The sequence below is a fragment of the Cavia porcellus genome, unplaced genomic scaffold (genome assembly GCF_034190915.1).
Source record: "Cavia porcellus strain 051 isolate PalLab524CR breed Dunkin Hartley unplaced genomic scaffold, mCavPor4.1 scaffold_13, whole genome shotgun sequence".
NCBI classification, from domain to species: domain Eukaryota; kingdom Metazoa; phylum Chordata; class Mammalia; order Rodentia; family Caviidae; genus Cavia; species Cavia porcellus.
The window spans coordinates 47,453,728-47,475,725 of record NW_026947496.1 but is presented as its reverse complement, the minus strand read 5'-3'; the positions used below and the strand labels follow the sequence as shown (position 1 = coordinate 47,475,725).

The 21,998-nt window shown below is 43.5% G+C and overlaps 1 protein-coding gene across 5 annotated transcripts in view; it reads left to right on the top strand.

Annotated features, from left to right (window-relative positions):
• The first annotated feature begins 17,666 nt into the window (after positions 1-17,666).
• The window catches only part of Pfkfb3 (6-phosphofructo-2-kinase/fructose-2,6-biphosphatase 3), an 85,460-nt gene continuing 81,128 nt past the window's right edge, over positions 17,667-21,998 (top strand). For all 5 annotated transcript variants that reach the window (XM_063260165.1, XM_063260166.1, XM_013156475.3 and 2 more), the window contains exon 1: positions 17,667-17,820. In XM_063260165.1, coding sequence (XP_063116235.1) covers positions 17,682-17,820 — 139 coding nt within the window. In that variant the 5' untranslated portion in view covers positions 17,667-17,681. The remainder of the gene's footprint in view (positions 17,821-21,998) is intronic.

Sequence of the window (21,998 nt, the reverse complement as noted above, 5' to 3'; positions counted from 1 at the left end):
GAGGACTTAAGGGGTTGGGGATTTAGCTCAGCAGCATAAGCGCCTGCCTTGCAAGCAGGCAGTCGTGAGTTCGATCCCTGGTACCGATAAAAACGAAAAAGACAAAAAAAAAAAAAAAGAGGAGGACTTAACTCTCTTAATCATAGCTCGTTTCTCTTCTCCCATTCTTCCGGTATATTTACATCAAAAATTTTTATTAGAGCCATGGTCACTGCTAATTCACTATCACGTAAATATTACTCACTTGTTATCTGGGAAGTATGTTGTCTTATGTAACCAGGGTTTCCTAGAGGTAATAATTGCCTACCTTTAAAATTTTGTTTCATTCATATATGTGAATTTTTTCCTAATTCCTCTCTTGGTTTTTGTCTTCCATTCAGTATCTTTCCCCTAGAATGTCCCATGTTAATTAACATTAATCATAATGAATTTTGTATTTTTTTTGGAGATTTTCTGACCTTCCCCAATCTGGAGGGTTACTTCTGTCTGTTGCCTGTTTCTATCTTGAGACTTCCTTTGACTATATTTCTTCATCTTTTATTCTTAGAGTTTCCTGTTTCTTGACCCATATTTTTCCTTTAACAGAATAGATGGGAACTTCCTTAGAATGCCTCCTGTTTTTGCATATCCAGAAATGTCATTATTGTACATCTACTCTTGAGTTTTACACTGATATATGTGCCTGAATTTTAAGATGTATTCCATTCACACTTCTCAGCTATCACTCCATTTTACTTCAGTTCCTACAGATGGTATTAAAAAGTCCAGTGCTATACTTTGAATGTGAGATGTCATTTTCTCTCTGGAAAATTTAGTACCTTATTTTTATTCCCAGTGTGTTCCCAAGATACAGTTGGCTCATTAAATCCATAGATTTGAGTCTTAAATTTGGGAGATAAATCTGATGTTGTGTATTACGATGGCTTCAGTATCATTTTGGATTTTTCCTTTCTGGAACTCCAGTTAGCTCCAATATTCTGAATCAATCTTTTAACTGCATCATTTTTGCTTTTCTATTTTTGTTTTTAGTTTATCTTAAACTCTTGTTGAAGCTGGGCATGATGGCAAATATTTATAATCTCAGCATTGTAGGAGGTTGAAGCACAAAGATCTCAAGTTTAAACCCAACCTAGGCAACTTAGCAAGACCGTATCTTAAATAAATAAATAAATAAATAAATGGAACAAAGTGGTTGGGATAATGTACTGAAAGGAAAAAAAGGCTACTTTCCCAGCTAACATACTAGAAGGTGAGCTAGAACTTCCTTCATTTAAATTGGCAACATTGTTCAACATTGTGGGTTTTTTTTTTTCAGGTTTGTTTGTTTTTGTGCTGGAAGTATTTCCCTCACCCTCCATTAATTTCTTTAAGGGTCCAAATTATTGTGCTCTGGTGTCTTCAAGCCCAGAGCTGCACTGGTTTTCCTTCATATGTGCTGCAAAGCCTTCTGTGAGCGGATTCCCTGTTTACCTCTCCATCCTTATTTATTACCATTGCCCCTCAAGAGGTTTCACTTTTTCACTCAACAGAAGTGCTCCATGGCTTGTCCCAATTGCCAGCATCACTGCTCTGGGATCATCACTGCACTCTGGGACCATTACTAACTAAAACAAGGATTACTGGAACAGCAGCACTGCAATACAGGACAGGTGATGTGATAACCAAAGTGGTTACTAAGTAACTAATAGGCAGGTAGTGCGCACAATACAAGGATACTGGACAAAGGTATGATTCACAGTCCTGGTATAACAGCAAGGTGGTATGAGATTTCATTGCACTACTCAGAATGGTGGCCAATTTAAAAGTTATGAGTTTTTTATTTCCAGAAATTTCTGTTTAACACTTATGGACCACTGTTGGCTGTACATAATTAAAATTTTAGAAACTGAAACTACATAGCGCAGTTAGGGGAGCTACTGTATCAGTTACTGTTGTTACTCTCTTGTCTGATTTGTAAATTAGGCTTCATCATAGGTATGAGTACAGGAAAACACAGTACATATGGGATTTGATTCTGTCCATGGTTTCAGGCATCCATAGCAGGTCTTGCAACATATTCCCTATGGATAAGGATGGGACTGCTACAATACAGTTATGTATCTAAACTTTAGGTAAATAGGTCTAGTTAACATACGTACTTTAGATAGACCTAAAATTTGGTCTCCTAATTATAACTTTTAAAATTTGCTGCTAAGATGATCCAGAGGTTACTTGTCCAAAAAAGATGAAATGAGGATAGGTAATGAAGACAAGATGGTATAGTTTCAAAAAGCAACAACAAAAATAAGCCTATGTGTTAGGAAATGAGTGCCAAGTGATGTTATTAGCCCTGCTTCAGCCCTGCTTGCTGTCCTGATTTTGAGTTCAGTATCACATTGTGAAGGGAGGTGAACACACTGCATCTTAGTGGGCATGGAAGGAGGGCTCTGGACTGTTAGAATGGAGCTGGCAACACTTGGTAATCCTGTGAATTAAGAGTAAATTGGAAGGCCAGACATGGTGATACATGCCTGCAATCCCAGTTCTCAGGAGACCTGAGGCAGGAGGATCACTGCAAGTTTAAAGCCAGCCTGAACTGTATAGTGAGACCCTGTCTCAAAAACTAAAAGCTAAAAAAAAAAAAAAAAAAAGAAAAGAATTGACTGAGTTCTACATAATTAGAGGTAGATGTAGTCTTGCATAACAAGGACAACACATCATCAGTAGCTATATGAGTTTCCTATGCTGCTATAACGAAACACTACAAACAGAGTGAGAAGGGGCTCAAAGCAGCAGAAATCTTCCGAGTCTGGGAGCTAAAGTCAAGTCCACATGTTCACTGGGTGATGCTGATTGTAGGATTTACAGGTGGATCCTTCTTCACCTATTTTAGCATTTAGTAGTTGCCCACAGTCCTTGGCCTTTTGGGGCTGTAGATCCTCCAGTCTCTGCTTCCAGCGTCATGTACATATGCTTTTTTGTGTATGTATCCCCATGCCCTTTTCTTAAGAGGACACCAGTCACATTAGATTAGGAGCTCTCCTGAACCTCAGCTAATTGTATCTGCCAAGACCCTATATCCAAATAGCATTACATTCTGAGGTCCCATAAATCTTGTAGGCATTCTGTTCAACCCAGTACAGTGGCTTAAATAAGATAAAAGGGTATTTTGTTTTCACATAAAAATTTAGGGACAAGCAGTCCAAAGATGATCAGATGAAGAGTCTGTATGTGCACTGCTCTCCTTAACATACACCTTCCACCTGCATTAGAAAGAGAATGGAAGAAGAGGCATAAGGCGTGTGCCAACTTTTGATACTTTGACACAGTTTTCCTGCTTATATTACTCCACACAGAACTTGGTCAAATGCATAGGTAGCTGCAAAGGAGACTGCAGAGTGCACACACACTCATAATGGGGATTGAAGTCACGGCTTTGCCACTGAATTCCCCAGTCTCCCTCAACCCTGCCACCTTTTAATTTTTGATTTGGAGACAGCATCTCAGTAAGTTGCCCAGGCTAGGCTCAAATTTTTGATCTTCCTAGCTTTTTAAAAAAAATAAATTTGTATGCAACTGAAACTTGGAGGCTCTGTCTATAAGCAAAAGGGAGTAAAATGGGTATTAAGGTAAGCAACTGGCCATCTTCTATAATCATTGTGGCCTGTCTTAGTTTTCCACGTGTATAAAAACTTAATTTCTTAAGTATCCAAATCATTGTGCTTGTTAATTTTTCTAAATGTCTTGATATTTTCTCTACAAAAGGAATCTCTTTGTAGGAATTCAAGAAGTGGCTAAAGAGTGGAATGTCTTAAAAGTGAAATTCTGCATTCATAAAGGGAAGTCTTGACACTTGTTTTCAAGTACAACTACATAGTGAACTCGTCTCCCATGTATGTTCTGCCCCATGATCCCCTTAGGCCACAGCAATCAGCACACCTCACCTTCTTGCACTCAAGAGGCCTAGCCTCCCTGTTCCAAGTGCTTTCTCCTTCCTGGTCCATTTCCTAGAAGGTGTTTATTAAGCATCCAATTCTGGGAAATAATTAGTTTTTGTTTTGGGGGAGTATTTTGTGTATGTGCGTGTGAAAACTAGTAGTCAGACTCAGTCAAGCCAGGCAGGTGCTTTGCCACTGAGCTGTATCCCTTGCCCAGGAAATAACTAGTTTTATAGCTATCTAGTAAGTCTGGATGTTAACAGAGAAATCAGCTGGGCGTGGTGGCACACTCCTGTAATCCCAACAGTCAGGAGGTTGAAGCAGAGGATCACTGGGAGTTCAAGGCCACTCTGGGCTACGTAGTGAACTCAAGGCCAGCCTGACTACACAGCAAGACCTGTATCAAAAATAAAAGAATAAAAAATGAACAGAAATCTATCAAAAAGGAAGAACATTTTTTGTTTGGTAAAGACATTGTATTCACTACAAAACACCTTTAGTCCTTTAGATCCCATAGGACCCTGGGAAAGGATGATGAAGGAAGATGTTCTCCCTTTTCTATGCCACCCATCTTCCCTGGCCTAGAGAATCACCATGTCTCTCTTGACTCTCATTCTCTGATGCACTTTGCTCACTGTTGTGTTAAACAGTGTTCAGTGTTTCGCCATGGTAGGTATCCTTTGCTGTGAAGATCATGATCTTTTTTGTGTTTTGTGAGGTGTTTTTGTTTTTTGCACATCTTGTTTTTTTCTCTGGCCTTAAAAGTAGGAACAGTCGTCACTGCCCAGCCAGTGAATATATTTCATCCCCCCTGATTCAAGAGACTTCCCAAGAGGAAAAGCCCAAGAATTTCTCAAATTCAAGATGCAGAAGGAGGAGGCAGAACTGGAAAGAGAAAGTGAAAACGGTGCAGAGCACAAGCAGCATCTGACTGATTTACCCTTGGCCTGCAGCAACTCTTGGGCATCTTACCGTCTTCCCACACACATAAGACATTGTGCAAGATGGCCTGTGGCCTGACATGGCTTCAGAGAGCTGTGTCCTTGAGGTGAGGTCTTCTGTTGTTCCTAAGCTGGCTAAAACTTTGGGATCAGACAGTCCTCTCTCAGCCTCCAAAGTCACTGGGGTTATAGTCATGCACTCCCATGCACAGGTTTACCTAAGAAAATAAATAATTTCCATTTGAATAGTCTCAGATTCCCTATAGACCACATCATGGACAAATGCTTACAAAACACTTTATCTCAGTAGTAAGAATAGTATATACAGTAACTTCCACATTTTGCCATATCTCACCAACTGTACTGTTTTTATAACAGTGACTAGGCAGAAAGGAGGGGATGCTTTCTCCTCCAGGCATCAGGACAAAGCATATTTTTGTCAAAAATAAATCTTCCTCCTCACATGTCTTTTCAGGCTTCCTACCAGTCGCCCACTCAGCCTCTCCTGCAGAGCAAGTCCCCTGCTGCTAATGACAACCTTTGGGCAAACCTAAAAGTTACTTCCAAAGACTAAAAATAATGTTTCTAACTGGATAGTTAGAAAATTTGCTCTTTGGTGACTTACAGCAGTAATAGCAAAGCTGTGGCATGCCTGTGGATCCTAACTTACGAGTTTTTCTAAACTAAAACCTCAGTATTCAAGTTTCATTGTGATGAATAAGTGGGTTTTGGGTTGTAGTCCGAGCATTCGTTTCTAAAATGTTCACCATTACTGGCCTATGGTGAGCATGTTAAAACTTATATTATAGCTTTTTTTATTTGTTTGATGTTTGAGGTAGAGTCTCACTCTGTAGCCCAGGTCAGCGTGGAACTCACAATCCTGCCTCAGCCTTCTGAGTGTTAGGATTAGAAGCGTTTGCCATTGTACCCACCTCAAGTGTGTCTTTGTTTGAAGCATACCACTTTCCTAAGGCATAAAAGAGAAGAAAATGTTGCAATAAGATGTTGAACTTCTTTTTGAACTAAAATAATTTGGAAATATTTAGTGAAGGGGACAGAGTTAAAGTAGCTAAGTATTAAATATGGGACAGAATTAAAGTAGTTAAGTATTAAATGCTTCCCATGGTTGGGCATGCTGGTGCATACCTGAAACCCCAGCACATAGGGAGGGGGATTATAGCTAGTTAGAGGCCACCTTGGGCTACTTAGTGAGTTCAAGGCCAGCCTGGACAACATAATGAGACCCTGTCTCACACACACACACACACACAAAGCTTCCTATGAAGCACTATGGGATTTTCCCCACCCAATCCATTTTATTTAATGGATAAAAAGAAAGAAAGAAAAAAACTACAGCAAAATTTCAAAATATGTCAATCGGGGCAACAATGGTATATATATTGCACATTGTCATTTCCCAATCATTCACTCAGAGCACAAGATACCCACATTCAACTGTCCAGACAATACCAGCACAACTCCTCCTCTTCAGCAAACTCAGAACAATCAATAGTATAACTCTCTTTATTTTTTATATACATATGCATTCACATATGCATGTTTTTTCTTTCAGCTTCTCACACTAATCAATATGATGTTTATACATATAGCATATGGAACTTTTTAAATTTTTATTTTAATTTGTGTGTGTGTGTGTTGGTTTTTTTGTTTGTTTGTTTGTTTTTTTGAGATAGGATCTTCCTATGTAGTTCAGGTTGGCCTTGAACTTGTGGCAGTCCTCCTGTCTCTACCTCCATAGTGCTGGGGTTATAGGTATGCACCACCATGCCAGGCTGAGATTTTAAAAAAGTATTATGTATTCCAAAATTAAGTTCAAATAGACACAATTATAGCTCTAAAATATGTAAACAGTGATGCCGATAAACAGATAACATTCATACACCGTAGTACCTTGGTTCACAAACTTGATAACATAATTCTAGTCACAGAATTTGTTCCATGATTTTGGTTGCAGCCAAATTGCATGTATAGTATATATGTATGAATAGAATCACAGGAAAAAAATTGTGAATCAGACTACCACTGTATTTTGCCTGAAAACACATTTAGAGCTTAGAGAAAAGATATTACAGTGCTTTTTCTCCCCCAGCTTTTATATAAACCTTACTAAAACAAAAACCCCAAAACACAAATACTTTACTGGAACCACTGAACACTTTTATCTACACCAAAATGTCATTGTTTAACTGGCTTACCCAATTTTCCTGATCCTTGAAAGCCAACCAGACATGTCATATTAAGATACAGATGGATGACATTTTGGTTAAAGTTCTTCAGTTCTCAGTCCTTCCTGCCAGAGACGGGCCTCTCCCCAGCACCTGAGAGTGTATGTATCACTCAGTCCACCTTAGACCTATACAAGAAAAAGAATCCCCTTTTGTTACTTAAAAGCAAAGCATCTCTAACTGAAAATAGAATTTCTGAAAACAAGTGGCTCCAAAGAACAGAATAGGCTAAGCGGTAGAGATAAGGTAAGGGAAATGGGACTTCAATCATTTCAAGCTGGAAAACTAGTGACCCTTGTCATCTGATGGTAAATGGTTGGTTATATTTTCAGCTGCTAAGAGACCCAGAGACTAAAGCTAAACAGTGTATGGGCAAATAGGAAAACATAGATTGCTGATGGATTTATTAAGTGATGGTTCTGCTATTGCCCTGTAGTCCATACTGACTGACCTCTCAATTATGGAGACTTGCAGGGGTGAGAAACACCACTTAGTATGTTGTTATTTGCAGCTAATTGAGTAGGGATGATGAAAAGTCATCCTCTCTTTGATGTACTAGGGATAGATGCTTGTGTTTTAGCAATAATTGGCTGGATCCTGAGAATCTGTATCTAACCCTGAAGGAGAAGACTGCCCAGAATTCAGACATGCAGGACTCAGTAAGTCAAATAGAAAAATCTGCTAAGACTTTGAGGTGGACTTCTGAACCCTTGGCAGGGGCAGTGTTCTATTTAACTGAAAGCCTGAGTGGTTGTGCTTTCTCCAGAGATAACAGGGGGGCTGGGATAGCGGCTCCAATAGGCCTCCATATTTCTATCCCTTTTGCTAGCAAAAAGTAAATTTTAGGTTCCCATCAAGGGTTTTTCTCGTCCATGAGTAATCTCTGCTATGGGACAGGGCTCCCAATTTGCTGGTAATGATGTAATTATTTCTTTATTAGATGTGTTTCTTTTAACGTAGGAAAATATTTTTGTTTAGACAGATAAAGTTTCCCTATTCCATAAAATAAAGTTACAAAGGTAGAGGGGTTGAAGTTACTGCTTCCAAAAAGAAAGAAAGAAAATTTTTTTTGAATTGGAATAGTTAATAAAAATGAAGCTAATTTCACTGAATCCATAATATATAAAAGCCAACTTCAGAATAAAAATATACAATTTGTTTTTGCCCTTACTGTATTTAGTTTTATTTGCTTTTGAAGCAGTGTTGTTCAGGCTGTGAGTCACTGTAATATAGGCTGACCTCCAACTATGGCAATCCTCTTGCCCCAGCTTCCCAAATTCTGGGATTATAGGCATGTGCCACCATGCCTGGCTGTTTTTCCAATCTTTAAAGCTGATTTACTGCTTACACTTGGCCACTAATGAGTATTCTTTGCATTTTCCCAGAAAGGAAACACAGGTGACAGGAAGGAAGAGTTACATGTGACCAGGGAAGAGGTCCCAGAAGCAGAGGTGAGGGCAGGTGCTGAACTTGAGTCACACATCCTGCCCTTTTCCCGTGCTGGGCTGGCTCTTGCACATTGTTTAGTTTGGCTCTAATGTGTCCTTATAGGTGACATGAAGCCCGTAACAAAGAATTACATTTTTCTTTGGTAACGGGTACTTGATGAATTAGAAGTGACCTCGATTGTTTTCCTCTGCAAAAGACAGCATCATATTCTAGGAAGTAGTGCAGTGGAAAGCAACCACTTGGCCCCAAAGGTCTTGAGTCTGATTTCTGGGAAAAAGGCAGCCAGGCCTCTCAGCCACAAATGGGTCTTTAAGATTCAATTCACTCAGACTAAAACTTGGTTCCCATCTACGTAAAACCCTGAGGACTGTCTTGTCCTGGGGTGAGATGTATCTGCAGGAGAGAGCAAGGCTACCTGGAGAAAGGCCGTATGCTGCAGTGAGATACAGCACCAGTCAAGGAACCTCAGTGTAGGACTCCGCCCTGTCTGTCTAGCTGAGCAGCCAGGCCAAGACCTTCCCATAGCTGAGCCCAGCTTTATAGACAGTGAAATAGCATGAATACTTGCCCCTACTAACATTTTTGTAACATTACATGTAAATCTTTGTAACACTAAAAAGAGAGTGTATCTCTCTTTAAAATATTCCCTATTCGGGGCTGGGGATTTAGCTCAGCGGCATAAGCACCTGCCTTGCAAGCAGGCAGTCATGAGTTCAATCCCTGGTACCGATAAAAAGGAAAAAAGACAAAAAAAAAAAAAAAATTCCCTATTCACCCATAGTCTCTGTATCTCTGTCTCTGTCTCTGCCTCTCTCTCCCTTCTCCCTCACCTTTAAATAAATGGTCTGCTTTTATTTTAAACTCTTCTTCTTTAGTTCTTTTACTGATGCTAGGTTTAAGATCACTGGGAGCTGAATGTTCCAGCAGAGATATGGCATGGCGTGGTATAGTGTTCACAATTCTCCAGATGTTCAGAAATAAGGAACCTATTCTACCCTCTTAAAATAAGTTTGCAGTGTAACAGTAGCCAGCTGTGGCTCAATAGCTCCATTGGGGGAATACAGGAAGCAATCTTTGTGTTCACCTGATAGGACAATTGGCAAGGTATATACATGTCTCATAAAAGTGTAAATGGAATTAGCCCAGTTCACTAAATGTAACATGAAAATCAGCTTTTACAATTTTAGGAGGAAGTTTAAAGTGAGTCATTAGATAACTATGTTACTGATGATAACTTGGGTCATGGAAACCAAAGAAGTCAGCAAGCCATGACAGGTATGAGAGAAGAGTACAGAATGGAGACCTTGATTCAGATGAGGAAGAAAAATAGTTAGCATAAATAAATATTTGACTTGTCAGAATGCTATAAAATGGTCTTGTATACCTGAAGGAACTAATGTTAAACTAGCTCAGAAAATGTTATTAGGTTTTCACCAGAGGTGAAACCTATTGGGCAGAATGCCAACACACTGTGATTGATTCAGTGTTGGAAATTGTAACAAATGATATGCTGCAAGGTATTTTGAAATACAGTAATAGTGAAATACAAGAAAACAATCTATATGCATCAGTAGTAAAACTCCAAGATACAGTTATCATAACACCTCACTATTGGAACTAAAAGTCTTCATAGAGGACCATCAGAATCTAAAGGATTTATGAAGTAACAGATGTCTTGTTGAGATTTTTAGAACAGTAATGACACTCAAAGGATTTGATTTCCTTTAAAATTGCCCATGTTTTGATGACAGAAAGATCTACCAAATAGGAGGAAAAAAATCTGACAATTTGGCTGCTCTTTGCTCATTTGTTGAAAGCTTTGTTTCAAACTGTGAAGCAATTTATACACTGAGTACATGACAGTTGATGAACAACTTACATCACCTTGTGGTTGTCGTCGCTTTTAGCAATACATGCCAATATACCTTCCAAATATGGTATAGAAGTATATGCTCTGGTGGGTGCGAAGACATTTTACAACCTGAGTTTAGAAATATATTCTAGAACTCAGCCACCGGGTCTTCCTTTACACAGTAATAAGCCTAATAACATTGTGAACAGACTTATACCTATTTCAAAAAGTAACCCAAATGTCACATCCAACAATGGGTTCACCAGTTAGCCACTGATGTTACATTTGCTGAGAGAACACCAGCTGTCCAGCACATCACCTCACCCCAGTAAGGATGACCACCATCAGAGATGAAAGACAAATGAGTGCTGGCAAGGCGGTAGAAAAAGTTTTGCACAGTACTGGTGGAAATGTGAATTAATTAGAGCCACTGTGGAAAACAGTTTGGGTGTTCTTCAAATAATTAAAGATAGAACTGCCATACAATTCAGCAATCTCTTTGGTTATACGTCCAAAGAAAACGAATTTTATATACCCAGAGACACCTGCACACCTGTGGTCTCTGTAGCACTCTTCGCAGTAGCCAAGAAATAAAAAATATTGTTGGTGTCCATCAGCTGATGATCAGATAGAGAAAATGTGGAGTACTGTTCAGCATTGTAGAATACTGGTCATCCATGAAAAGAATGAAATGTCATTTGTGACAACCTGGATGGAACAGGAGATAAGCTAGGCACAGAGAGATGATTACTGTACAATTTATATATGGAATTTTATTCGTTTATTTTTGGCTTGTTAAGGCAGGGGTCTCACTAAGTTCAGGCTGGCCATAAACTATGTAGCCCAGCCTGGGCTCAAACTCAACGATGATCCTTCTGCCTCAGCCTCCCAAGTCTCAAATGCTGGGATTATAGGCAACTAACAGTAAGGTACTGTATATTTCAAAAAGGTGTAAGATTTTGAATCTTTTAAACCATAAAAAAATATTAAAAGGCAGAGGAGATAGATACGTAGATAGATTTTCCTAATGTGATACAAATATTACAAAGTATACATATTTTATATCAAAATACATAGAGCATTTGTGCTTGTAATATTTACAAGTATCAAAATGTACTATTTCTTGAAAATGTATAATGTTTTTGTGTATCTGTTAAAAATTAATTTTTAAGAAATGAAATTGGGTATGGTATTACATGCCTGTAATCCCCACTACTTGGGAGGCTAAGTCAGGAAAATTGCAAATTCATTCCCATCCTGGACAGTTTAGTGAGACCCTTGTCTAAAAATGTAAAAAAGACTGCAGAACAGTGTTAAAGCACTTGTCTAACTTGTGTATGGTCCCCAGGGTTTGATCTCTAGCACTGTAGAGAAAGGGGATATATATCCACATGAGGGCTAGCTTCCTAAGAGCAGACTGGTTAAAGTTGAGAGTCCCTAAAGGCTCAGATGTCATCAATGGCTCCATCAGTAGGCCCAGCTTTTTGGCTCAAAGGCCTGGAGGCCTCTGGGAGAAGCACATGCATAGTTCACGAGAGCCTTTTACTCTGGAGCTCTTGTAGTTACTCTTTCCTTCTGAAGAAAGGCGCAGCTGTCCGGCGTGTCAGCCTAGGGTCACAGTCCCAGCTAGCATGGCTGCAACCGTGGGCTGCTCACTGAGTGTCAAGGACAGAGAACAATAAACCCAGCGGTACTCTCTTTCTATCAGGAATATTAATCACAGGTTTGAGAAGAATCTGTTTGTAGAGACTAAATCCTGATTTCTGAAATGTCAGCTGTGGAAGGGAGAAAGGGTAATTAACTGCATTCCACTGGAGTCAGGGCTATGCAGAGGAGTCAAGTTTAAGGGGAGAGGGTATTCTGGGGAGAAAGGATGTGCTCTGAAGAATGAAGAATGTGTAGCAGGGCTGGTTGGCAGCCTTTGGCACATCGAGGAGCCCACACCCTCACTGCCAATGGCCTGGCCGTTCCCTCACAGAATCTGGCTGCCAATGAATAGCTGCTTTTGGTTAAATAAATTACTTTCAGTGGTAGGAAGAATTCTAGTGTGACTCTCTAGATTCACAGTCCTCTGATACATAACTCCTCCCAGTTATCCAGTCCAGCACTTGTCTAGGTGCTGCCCTGAAGGGATTTAGAGGTGTAATTAAGATCCTACTTGGCCTCAAGTTTAGGGAGATTTTTGGAGGGCCTGATCCTTTAATGCAGAGTTTTCTCCAGCGCTACATGGCAGGGGATGCAGACTGTCCCTAGGAATGGACCTCTGACAGCCAGCAGGGGCAAAAGAGAAATGTGCTGAACAGGTGGCTCTTCTGTTTTTCCTGTACCTTTGGGATTGTGATCTGTCCGCCTCAATGAAGGGGTGCCCTGCGGAAGTGATCATGAACCCACTGAGTTTCTGCTAGCTCTCAAAGTGTGGCTCAGAAGTAGAACCAGCACATCATTATCACCTGGGGCCTCACTAAAAATGCAGAGTCATGGGCCTCATCCTACCCTAGAGACAAACTAGTGTGAGGCCCAGCAATCTGCCTGTCCAACCCTCCTGGTACTCAGATTTGAGAATCTTTGACCAAGGACCCCAGGTTACCAAATCCTGCAACTTAAGGACACCACTCTACAATGATGATGGAAAGATGGAGGACTGGGGCTGACCAGGCCATTGTCATTTCCTCATGATTCCAACAATTAGGTTAGATATTTAAAATATCACTTGGGTGTGCTAAGAGCACTTGAGGAGCAGAATAGTGCTCCCTGCCCGTTAGGTAGAGAACCAAAATTGCAGCAGGCACAATTGAAAGTTTGATGAGTAATGGTGAAATGACACAGTTCTGTGACTCATACTGCTGAGAGGGCTGGGAGAGATGAGGTGTGATTCAAATATGTGGTAAATGTTTAAATTTTAAAAAATGTGGTAATAGAAGGCACATTGTCATTAATCCCCTTCTAAAATTTCCCCATTTCTTTGAACATACTCATCCCATTGTTCTTGCCACTTTCTGAAGCAGTTCTGGAAGTCCTTTTTCTGTGTCTTTGGCTACCTTAATGTCCTGAATCAATTGAAAAGTTTGCCTTTCTTTTGTTTCTTTCTTTCTTTTCTTTTTTTTTTTTTGTTCTTGTTTTATCGGCACCGGGTATCGAACTCATGACCACACACTTGCAAGACAGGTGCTTATGCTGCTGAGCTAAATCCCCAGCCCCAAAAGTTTGCTTTTCATGATCATTTTTATGTTGTGGAAGATTCATAAGTCACATGGGGCCAGATCCAGCAAGTAAGATGGATTGAGGACACAGTGTGATGTTTTTATGAGCCTGCCTTTCCATTAAATGGTGCTCAGTAGCAGCATTCATTAATTTTGATCACACCTCCTGAACGTACTCGTGAAAGAGGACTTTAAGAACTACTTCAGAAAGAGGCAAGAGTGATGGGATAAGGGTATTCAAAGTGGGTGGGTATTTTTGAGGAGGATCAATGGTGATGTATCTTTTACTGTATTGGAATGTTTAAACATTCCCTGTATACATGTAACAAAAATTTAAAGTTCTATTTAAAGAAGATAAAACATTAGAACAAAAAAAAAAAAAAAGCCAGTGTAAGAGATACAGGACTTCAAAACATTACAAAAACAATAGTTATCATAATGCTTTTTGATATCTTCAAAATAGCTACAGATAATTTCGAACATAGTAAAAATCAAATGGAGCATAATAGAATAGAAACAATAAAAACAAAACAATGAATGCAATAAAGGATTTCAAAACAAGCCAATAGTAAATCCAAAATTGCTACCATAATATATCTTGCTGTCTTTGAAATAGCTGCTCCTGCCATCAGATTTGACATAATAAAACAAAACAAAAGGGGGATAAAACCCAACCCAACAAAACAATGGAAATGATATAGGACTTGAAAACAAGACCATAGAGAATCAAGAATGGCTACCACCCTCAGGAGACCCCCCACACACACCCCCAGATGCCACACTGTGTACCACTATCCTCTGAGCCTATGGTCATACCACTGGCCCTAGACAATGTTAGTGAAACAAGAAAGCACCATAAGCATCCAATTGCATGTCACCTCCATAGCTATCATCACAGTCTGTGTTTCTCTAGATGAGAGGTCACTTAGAAGGAATGGTACTTGTTTGCCAGCCTGTGTGCCAGAAGGGGCTAGGGTCTGGCTGTCCCCAGTCTGGCAGCAGCCCACACATGGCACTGGTTCCCACTGGGCTTGCTTGCTGCTGTGGCCTTGTTCTCTCTCTTCCCAGTCCTCAAATGGTACTGACTGACGGGGAGAGGCTTAGGTCTGGTTGTTCCTAGTCCTGCAGCCAAGGATTTTGTTCAACAGACTGGCGAGATGCTGCCACCATCTTACCCTGCACTATGTCAGCCTTTTTATTTTGTTTTGTTTTGTTTGAGAGAGTCTCAGTATATGGTTTAGGCTGGCCTTGAACTTTGTGGCAATCCTCCTGCCTTAGTCTCCTGAGTTCTGAGATCACCACACTAGCTATTCACAGTGTATTTTAATCAGGCCTCATAGCTTCAATTTAAAATGGCTTCAAAATTTTGCCCAGCTTGGAAAACCAGAGACCAAGTCTCACTACCCCTGCCATGAATTCCTTCTTCAGTCCTGGCAGGCTCAGCAGCCTACTCCTCCACTTCCCATTGCTGGGGGCGTGTCCCCAGGCTGCTCCTCCTTCCAGGTGTCTATGGGCATCAGTACCTGTTGGCCAAGTCTAGTTGGTGGCAGAAAAAACAAATGCCCTTGGGAATTATTCAGTACTAACCCAAAAATCTGAGAGTGGTATTAACTTAAAATAAGGCAGGGATGAGATACAATGTTCTTTTTCTTCTACACAGGGTTGATTAGCCTCAAAGCAGAGAGCAGAATACATTCATCTGACTGATTTCTACTCACAGTTCTTCTGAAACCAAATGGGTTTTTCCACACCAACAGCCTGTTTTCTAACTCCTCAGATACCAGATGGGCATCCTACAATCCAATTCACTTCTGACGCTACTGAGAGTTAGTGACAGATGCCACAGGTTCAAAGGCTTGGTGTCACATGACCCAAGACAGGCCTTGTACCCACATTTATCTCTGACTTGGCTACAAAGTCAGAGGTTCCCACACCCATCTGGTCCCATTTCCAGTTTCATGCTCAGTAATCAGTTTCATGCTCAGTAATTTGGTAGAGCAGCTCACAAAACTCAAGAAGCTTACTATTATGTCTGTTTACTATAAAGGACATAATTCAAGGATTGGCCCAGGGAAAGAAGCATAGGCAAGGTAAGCAGAGGTGGGGACAGGTATATGTTTACCAACCAAGGAGCTCTAAATGCCCTCTTTACAGTTTATATTGTGGCTTCATTATATGGGTACCACCACTCATGATTAACTTAGCCCTAGCACCCCACTCTCCAGAGGTCAGGGGCTTTGGGCTTGAAGTCCCAAAGCTCTAATCGTGCCTTGTTCTCTCTGGTCACCAGCTCTCATTCTTACTGCTCTGGAAATTCCAAGGAGTTTAAAGCTCTGGGTTAGGAACTGGGATCAAAACGCAAGTGGAATATAGACTTTATTGTCTCACAGTATCCCTGTGAACACGTGAGTCCCCGAGGGTAAAGGTTCCAACTTCAAGAACTAAGACGCATCCACCCCAGAGTGTCTGTGCTTTACTGTGCTTTACAGTAAACCTCAGGCTTTACTGTGACCTCCACTGCCCAAAGTTTAATGCAGCAGACTGACGCTCTCTTTATCTGGAAAAGCTGGTCTTAGATACAAGTTGCCTTCCATGGCAATCAAAGTCCATGGAGTTAAGTCCACATCTGCCTGACAAGGAAATTAAGGCAGAGAAAAATGTAGTAGAGTAAATTGACAATTACTCAGAGCACTGAATCTGGATCTTCCCAGGGAGTCCCACTCCTGGGTCCTCTGGCTGATGCGCACATGCCCAGTGGTGGCTGGAGAGTGCATGACTCACCTGCGCACTGTGCCCCTGCCACAGGGTCAGTTCCAAAAGCACTCTCAGCATCCATGTTCCCAAGCTAAGTGACAGGATGTGTTCTGAGGCCACAGTTACTTCTTTCTCCCTGGTATTAGCTCCCTTCGATACATAAGACTAAGAAATGATTCTGATTAAGAAAAGAAAAAGAGAGACTAGAAGAGAAACAAAAAGAACAAAAGAAAAAAGTCCATGCTTACTGGCTATACCTTTTCAACTCGAATGCTTTTTTCACCACATAGAGTGGACTGAGTGTTATTTGCATGGGTGTTTTAAATATTAGGTGATCAGGAGAGATTGTTACTGACATTTCTTCAAAGTGCAGCAAAATGTAGCACTTTTCACAGGAATTTGCTTTTTGTTTGGTTTTTTTAGTTGGAAGCTCACCGTGTTGTACAGACTGATTTCCAACTGCTGGGCCCGAATAATCCTTTTTGTCTCAGCCTCTTGAGTGCTAGGAGTACAGGTGCACGTTGCCTGGGTTGGAGTTAACTTTTAACTGACCCACGAGCAGCCCTGCCTTTGAGTCATTTGGTCTCGCCAAGTATCCTGGCATTTCCTCATTTAAAGAGGCAGCATATCAGGGTGTGTGCCCCTCCTTCCTTTTCTCGCTCGAGTTTTATCGGTGGCATTACTATTTCTCTAGACAAATTTATTGAATCGTGTGGAGAGGGATTGTTTCAGGTTCTGGGGAAGTAGTGAGCAGAAGGGGGGAAAATTTGGCCTTCGTGGGTCTTACAGACAAATAAGCAAGTCTCAAGCGGTCAGGTCCGTGGCAGGTGCTTTGGCTAGACCAGAGGGCACAGGACGGTACTAACCTAGGCAGCAGCAAGGCTGTTAGAGACGAGATTTTCTGAGATGCTACCTCGATCTCTCATTTAGTCTTAGTACGAGCCAACCGGCCATCGGAGCGTGTCTCAGTGCCGTTCCTTTGTGCCCAATCGAATTAAGGTAAAAATGGTATAGACTCCACCAAGTCCTTTTCCTCTATAGTGATGCCAACAGCTTGGGGGGGGGAGACGATGAATGAGCAGGTTTTCTTCTCTGTCCAGGAGGCGTTACCTCTCCATTTCGGTGACAAAGGCAGGTGGCACTTCAAGGTCCAGGCAAGTTCCCATCTGGGGGCCCCTGGCACTGGAGGAGACCCGACCAGCACCCCAGACCTGGGCGCAGTCCGCCGGCGCCCGGAGCGCAAGGGTGACGCCGCGACTCCACGCTTCCTGCTTGGCGGAGGGGCCTCCTCCGCGCGGTGACGCGCCGGGCTCTGACCAAATATGTCCCTTTCCCCTCCCTCGCCAGCTCCATCACCCGCAGGGCCCCGAGCTGCGGGGCTGCCACTTGGACGTTGGCCTGCCAGGGTGTCGCGGGCCAGCCCGGCGGGGAGCGCTCCCTGCGCGATGCCCTTCAGGAAAGGTAGGGTCCCCCCTCCGCCCACTGCCCCAACGACCCGCGCTCCGCCGGAGCTCAGGGACCTGCGCTCGCCCGCAGCGAAGGCGGGCGGAAGAGACCCGCGCAGTCCTGCGTTGTCCCCTCTGGCCCTGAGCTGCCCCTTCAGCCACGCATGTCCCCTTCGGGGCCCTCGCAGTGCGCCCGCGTCCCGCACTGTCCCCTCCGGCGACTCCGCGGCGACACCACGTGCCCGAGCCGGGCTCAGCGCCGGTGGCCTGGAGCGAGTCACGGCACTTGAGTGAATCCTGGAGCGCGGGTGCCTGGTGCTGACGGATGGGCTCGGCCATCCCGGGGTCCCTGCGGTCTGGGGCTCCCGCAGCCTGAGCGGCGCAGCGTGCCGCGGCTTGGAAGTGCGCGGCGGAGGGGAGGCGGCCGCGCGGGAGGAAGGCGCCAGAGCGCCAGTCCTGCCTCCACCGGGGAAGTCATTTTACCACCGGGCTCAGCCGCTTCCTCCGCAAAACCAGCCCGGGAAAGAGGGGCGTTTTGCGGGGGCCGAGGGATGGGGCCCAGAAAAGCAAACCAGCGCCGGCGAGGTGGCGGTGCTGACCCGCTCCCTCCTGCAGGCGCTGCCCCTTGCGCTGGCCCTGCACCTACTGGAGCTCCGTCAAAGAGCCCAAGACTCCTACAGCTCTTGGCGGGGGTCGCCAGCCTTCGTGGCCCATCTTACAGGCAGGGCGGGAAGACGCAGCGACTCCCCTCTGACTGCCTGGAGCGCTGCTGGAAGGGGGTCACCCTCAGCGCGGAAGGACGGGGTGTGGGAGTGTGTGGTGGCGGTGGGCAGACGCGTTGGGGGAGAGAGAGCTCATTTTACTTTCAAACCGAGCTGTTCCACTCCTGCATTTTCTGTTTGTGTTGGGAGGGGCAAGACTCAGAAGACAGGTTGTCACTGGAGATCGAGAACTCCCTGACCCTGCCTGAGTACACTGCCTGGAGCTGCGAGCTGGCCTCCCCAGTTCCCGTGCGGATCTCGGCTTCTCCCGCCTGTCTCACTTGTCTCCCTTCTCATAATTCAGTTGAACTGTGTAGTGGCTGCAGAGTTGCTGGGCAGCTGGCTGTGTTGGTCTTTGTCCTGGAAGCAGAGGGCTCAGCTACCATTGTGAGCTCCCAGCTCCCAGCCTTGAACAGGCTGGCTGAAACTCCCTGCCCTGCGGAACGCGGGGAGAGAGGAGGGTGGTGAGGGGAGTAGGCGTGATGGCTTCTGTCCTTTTCTCGGTCACCTGGTAACATTCAGGTCACGGTTACTGTCCTCAGTGTCCCCGTTATGCCATCTTGTCTGGGCTCTCTGAGGCTCTCAGCGTCCCCACCTGACCTCTTTAGCTGCAGTGCGACGAGTCATTTATTACTGTGTTCATTACTTCTGCTCACTTTTGTCCTTAATGCTCTCTGGTTGGCAAACTCCTAGAAGCAATGACTTGTGCTTATTTTTCACCACACTTAGAGACTCGCCTTATACAGCAAGGTAGTAAGTAACTGGCGGCTAAATTATTTTTTACACATAAAAATTTCACTTTATGACAGTACATCTTAGTGCATTATTAATAACATTTTCAAGCTGCCAAGCAAATGAAGCTTTGATTTGGTTTGACGTTGCTTTAATGTGTAGAGGCATTGTTGCAGGTGGAGCAAAGAAACGCCCTCCTTGCCCATTCTGTGAGCGTTACTTTGTGAAGGTTTTAAGGCTGAGAAATAGTTCCCACTCAGAGTCAATACTGTTGGAATTTTCTGGAAAGTTAGCTGTGAGCCAGGATATGGGTTTGGGGGCTGGCTTTGAGTCCAGGCAGAGCTTCCTGGCTTGACTGAGTTGTGACTTCTTATTTATCTGTGGGCACAGCAAGTGGGGCTTGTGGGGAGCCAGCATGTGGCTCAGTGTTCTGAAGCTGCCTGGAGGTGACAAGGTCCACAGTGATGGGGAGTGTGGCACTCTGTTCCTGCACTCTTCAGAGGTGGTGGAGTCGTCTTTTGTACTTTTTTAGTTTTGAGCTATCCAAATGTATTAACCATTCAAACTGTAGTTTAAATAAAAAGACTGCTGTCCTCCCCAAATCGAGTGCAGTCAGATGGAGAAGCCTTGCCCAGTGGGCTAGAAGCCCAGAAGGGATGGCTGCTACTCCCTTCCCAGGCTGTACCTCTGTGTTTTGACAAGCATCCTCCTGAGGATCTGCTCCACCAGGGCCCTGGGAGGAACCTCATGAGTAATGGGCAAGTTGAGAAGAGCTGAAGGAAACACACAGGGTTACACAGAACCCTGGGCATTTACAACTTTCTGCCCGATATATAGAGGGTCAGAGTATTTCACCCCCAATAATTGGCCAGATGCCTTAGGACCTGGTCCTGTGCCTCACCTGTGGGAGGAGCACAGTTTCATTAGGGCAAAGCCGAGTGAGTGATTGTGTGTACCAAGTCTTTTGTTCTTTCTCACATCTGGGCTCTTAGCATGATCTCCACTGGCCAAGTTCTATACTTGATTCATAGACAGACACAAGCTCCATCTCCAGCACTCATGTCCTGCACTCTCCAGCAAGTGCTGGAAAGGGGGTCAGAAGTTTGAACGCAGAGCAGTTCTGAGGTAAAAGGCCATGGCTAAGAAAACTGATCCTGGATGTGACCAGGGCCACCCACACTGGATATGTCACACAGACTTTGGTTGGGTTGGTGTTGTGGTGATGGCTAGGACTGAGCCAGAAGGAATTAGGTCTGAATATTCCACCTTTCTGCAATGGATCAAATGGTGATACATGTCTGGCAGAAACCCTGCAGCATGGACAGAATGAATGTGGTGACTGCAATTCAGCCATGTTGGCCATGCTTAGTGCAAGGCTCAGTTGACACCAGACAAGAAGTGCAGGGGGAAGGAAGATGCCAGCACAGTGTTCAGTGCCCATGGCTTTTTCTGGCTGGTCTCTAGAGCAACTGTGGTTGTAGTTATAGGGACAGTGGCCTTTTGGCCAAGCTGTCCTGGAGAAGTGGTTCTGTAGAAGTGGTTTCGAGATTGGTCTTGATAAAGGAGAAATTAATGTCCTGACATAAATGTAAAACAGAGAGAAGTTAGCAATAACTACAGGGGACAGGAAACATGTTAGCTAGATGCTAGTTAGCAGGTCTTGAATGTCATGATTTGGTGTGTGAGCTGCTGTGGAGAAAGACTGGGATTGTTTTGCTTGAACTTGGCCCCTTACAAATGGAATAGATAGTGCTTTCTCTTGGGGGGTGGAGTACAGCTCAGCGTGCAGCCTAGGATATTGGTTCAATTTTTTTTTTTAACTTTTTATCGGTACCAGGGATCGAACTCACGACCACCTGCTTGCAAGGCAGGTGCTTATGCCGCTGGTTGGCTCAATTCTTGAGGTCCCTCTCATGTCTAGAGTCCTACAAAAATGTTGTCAAACAACAGTGTTCCACCTAGTCTTGCATGTCCCCACCATTAGAAGGAACAAGAAAGCTGGGCATGAGGGACAGGAGACCAAGGGAGGAGAATAGTGAGTTCAAAGCCAATCTGGGCTACATCACGAGTCCAAAGCTGGCCTGGGCTACGTAGCAAGACCCTGTCTTGAAATCACCCCTGACCAAAACAAGCCAAAGCACCTTGTCCTTGGAGAGAGAGAGAGAGAGAGAGAGAGAGAGAGAGAGAGAGAGAGAAATAGCAGCTGAAAGTTCTAATGATAAAAAGATAAGAAACAAAGCTACTCTTTGTTGAGCAGCTTTTGAGTGCTGAGTGAGGTGCTTTACATCTTTCCATTTGTCCCCACAACAACCACCTGAAATACCTGCTGTTATTATGTTCCTTTGAAAGATGAGTGACGCTGAGAGAGGTTAAATAACTTGTCAAAGTTTCTTCAGCAAATCACATGACAGACAAAGCTAGGGGTTAGATGCCTCTTGTCTGCTTTTTAAACATGGACCACAGAGCTTATGATGTGATATGTGATGGATAACAAGTTATTTGGTGTGACAAATTTGCTATAAACAATCAACTGTTTCAATTAGGGACAAGTAGAGGATCTTCTGGACCTGTGAGCAGTGTGCTTAGATGGAAGCCGATGAAAATAGCCTTTGTGTTCCATCCGCTTTAGTGGGAATGATGGAGGCATCCCCGAGGGCACGGCTGTGGTAGGTGCTGAACCGATCAATCCCGTTAAGGTACT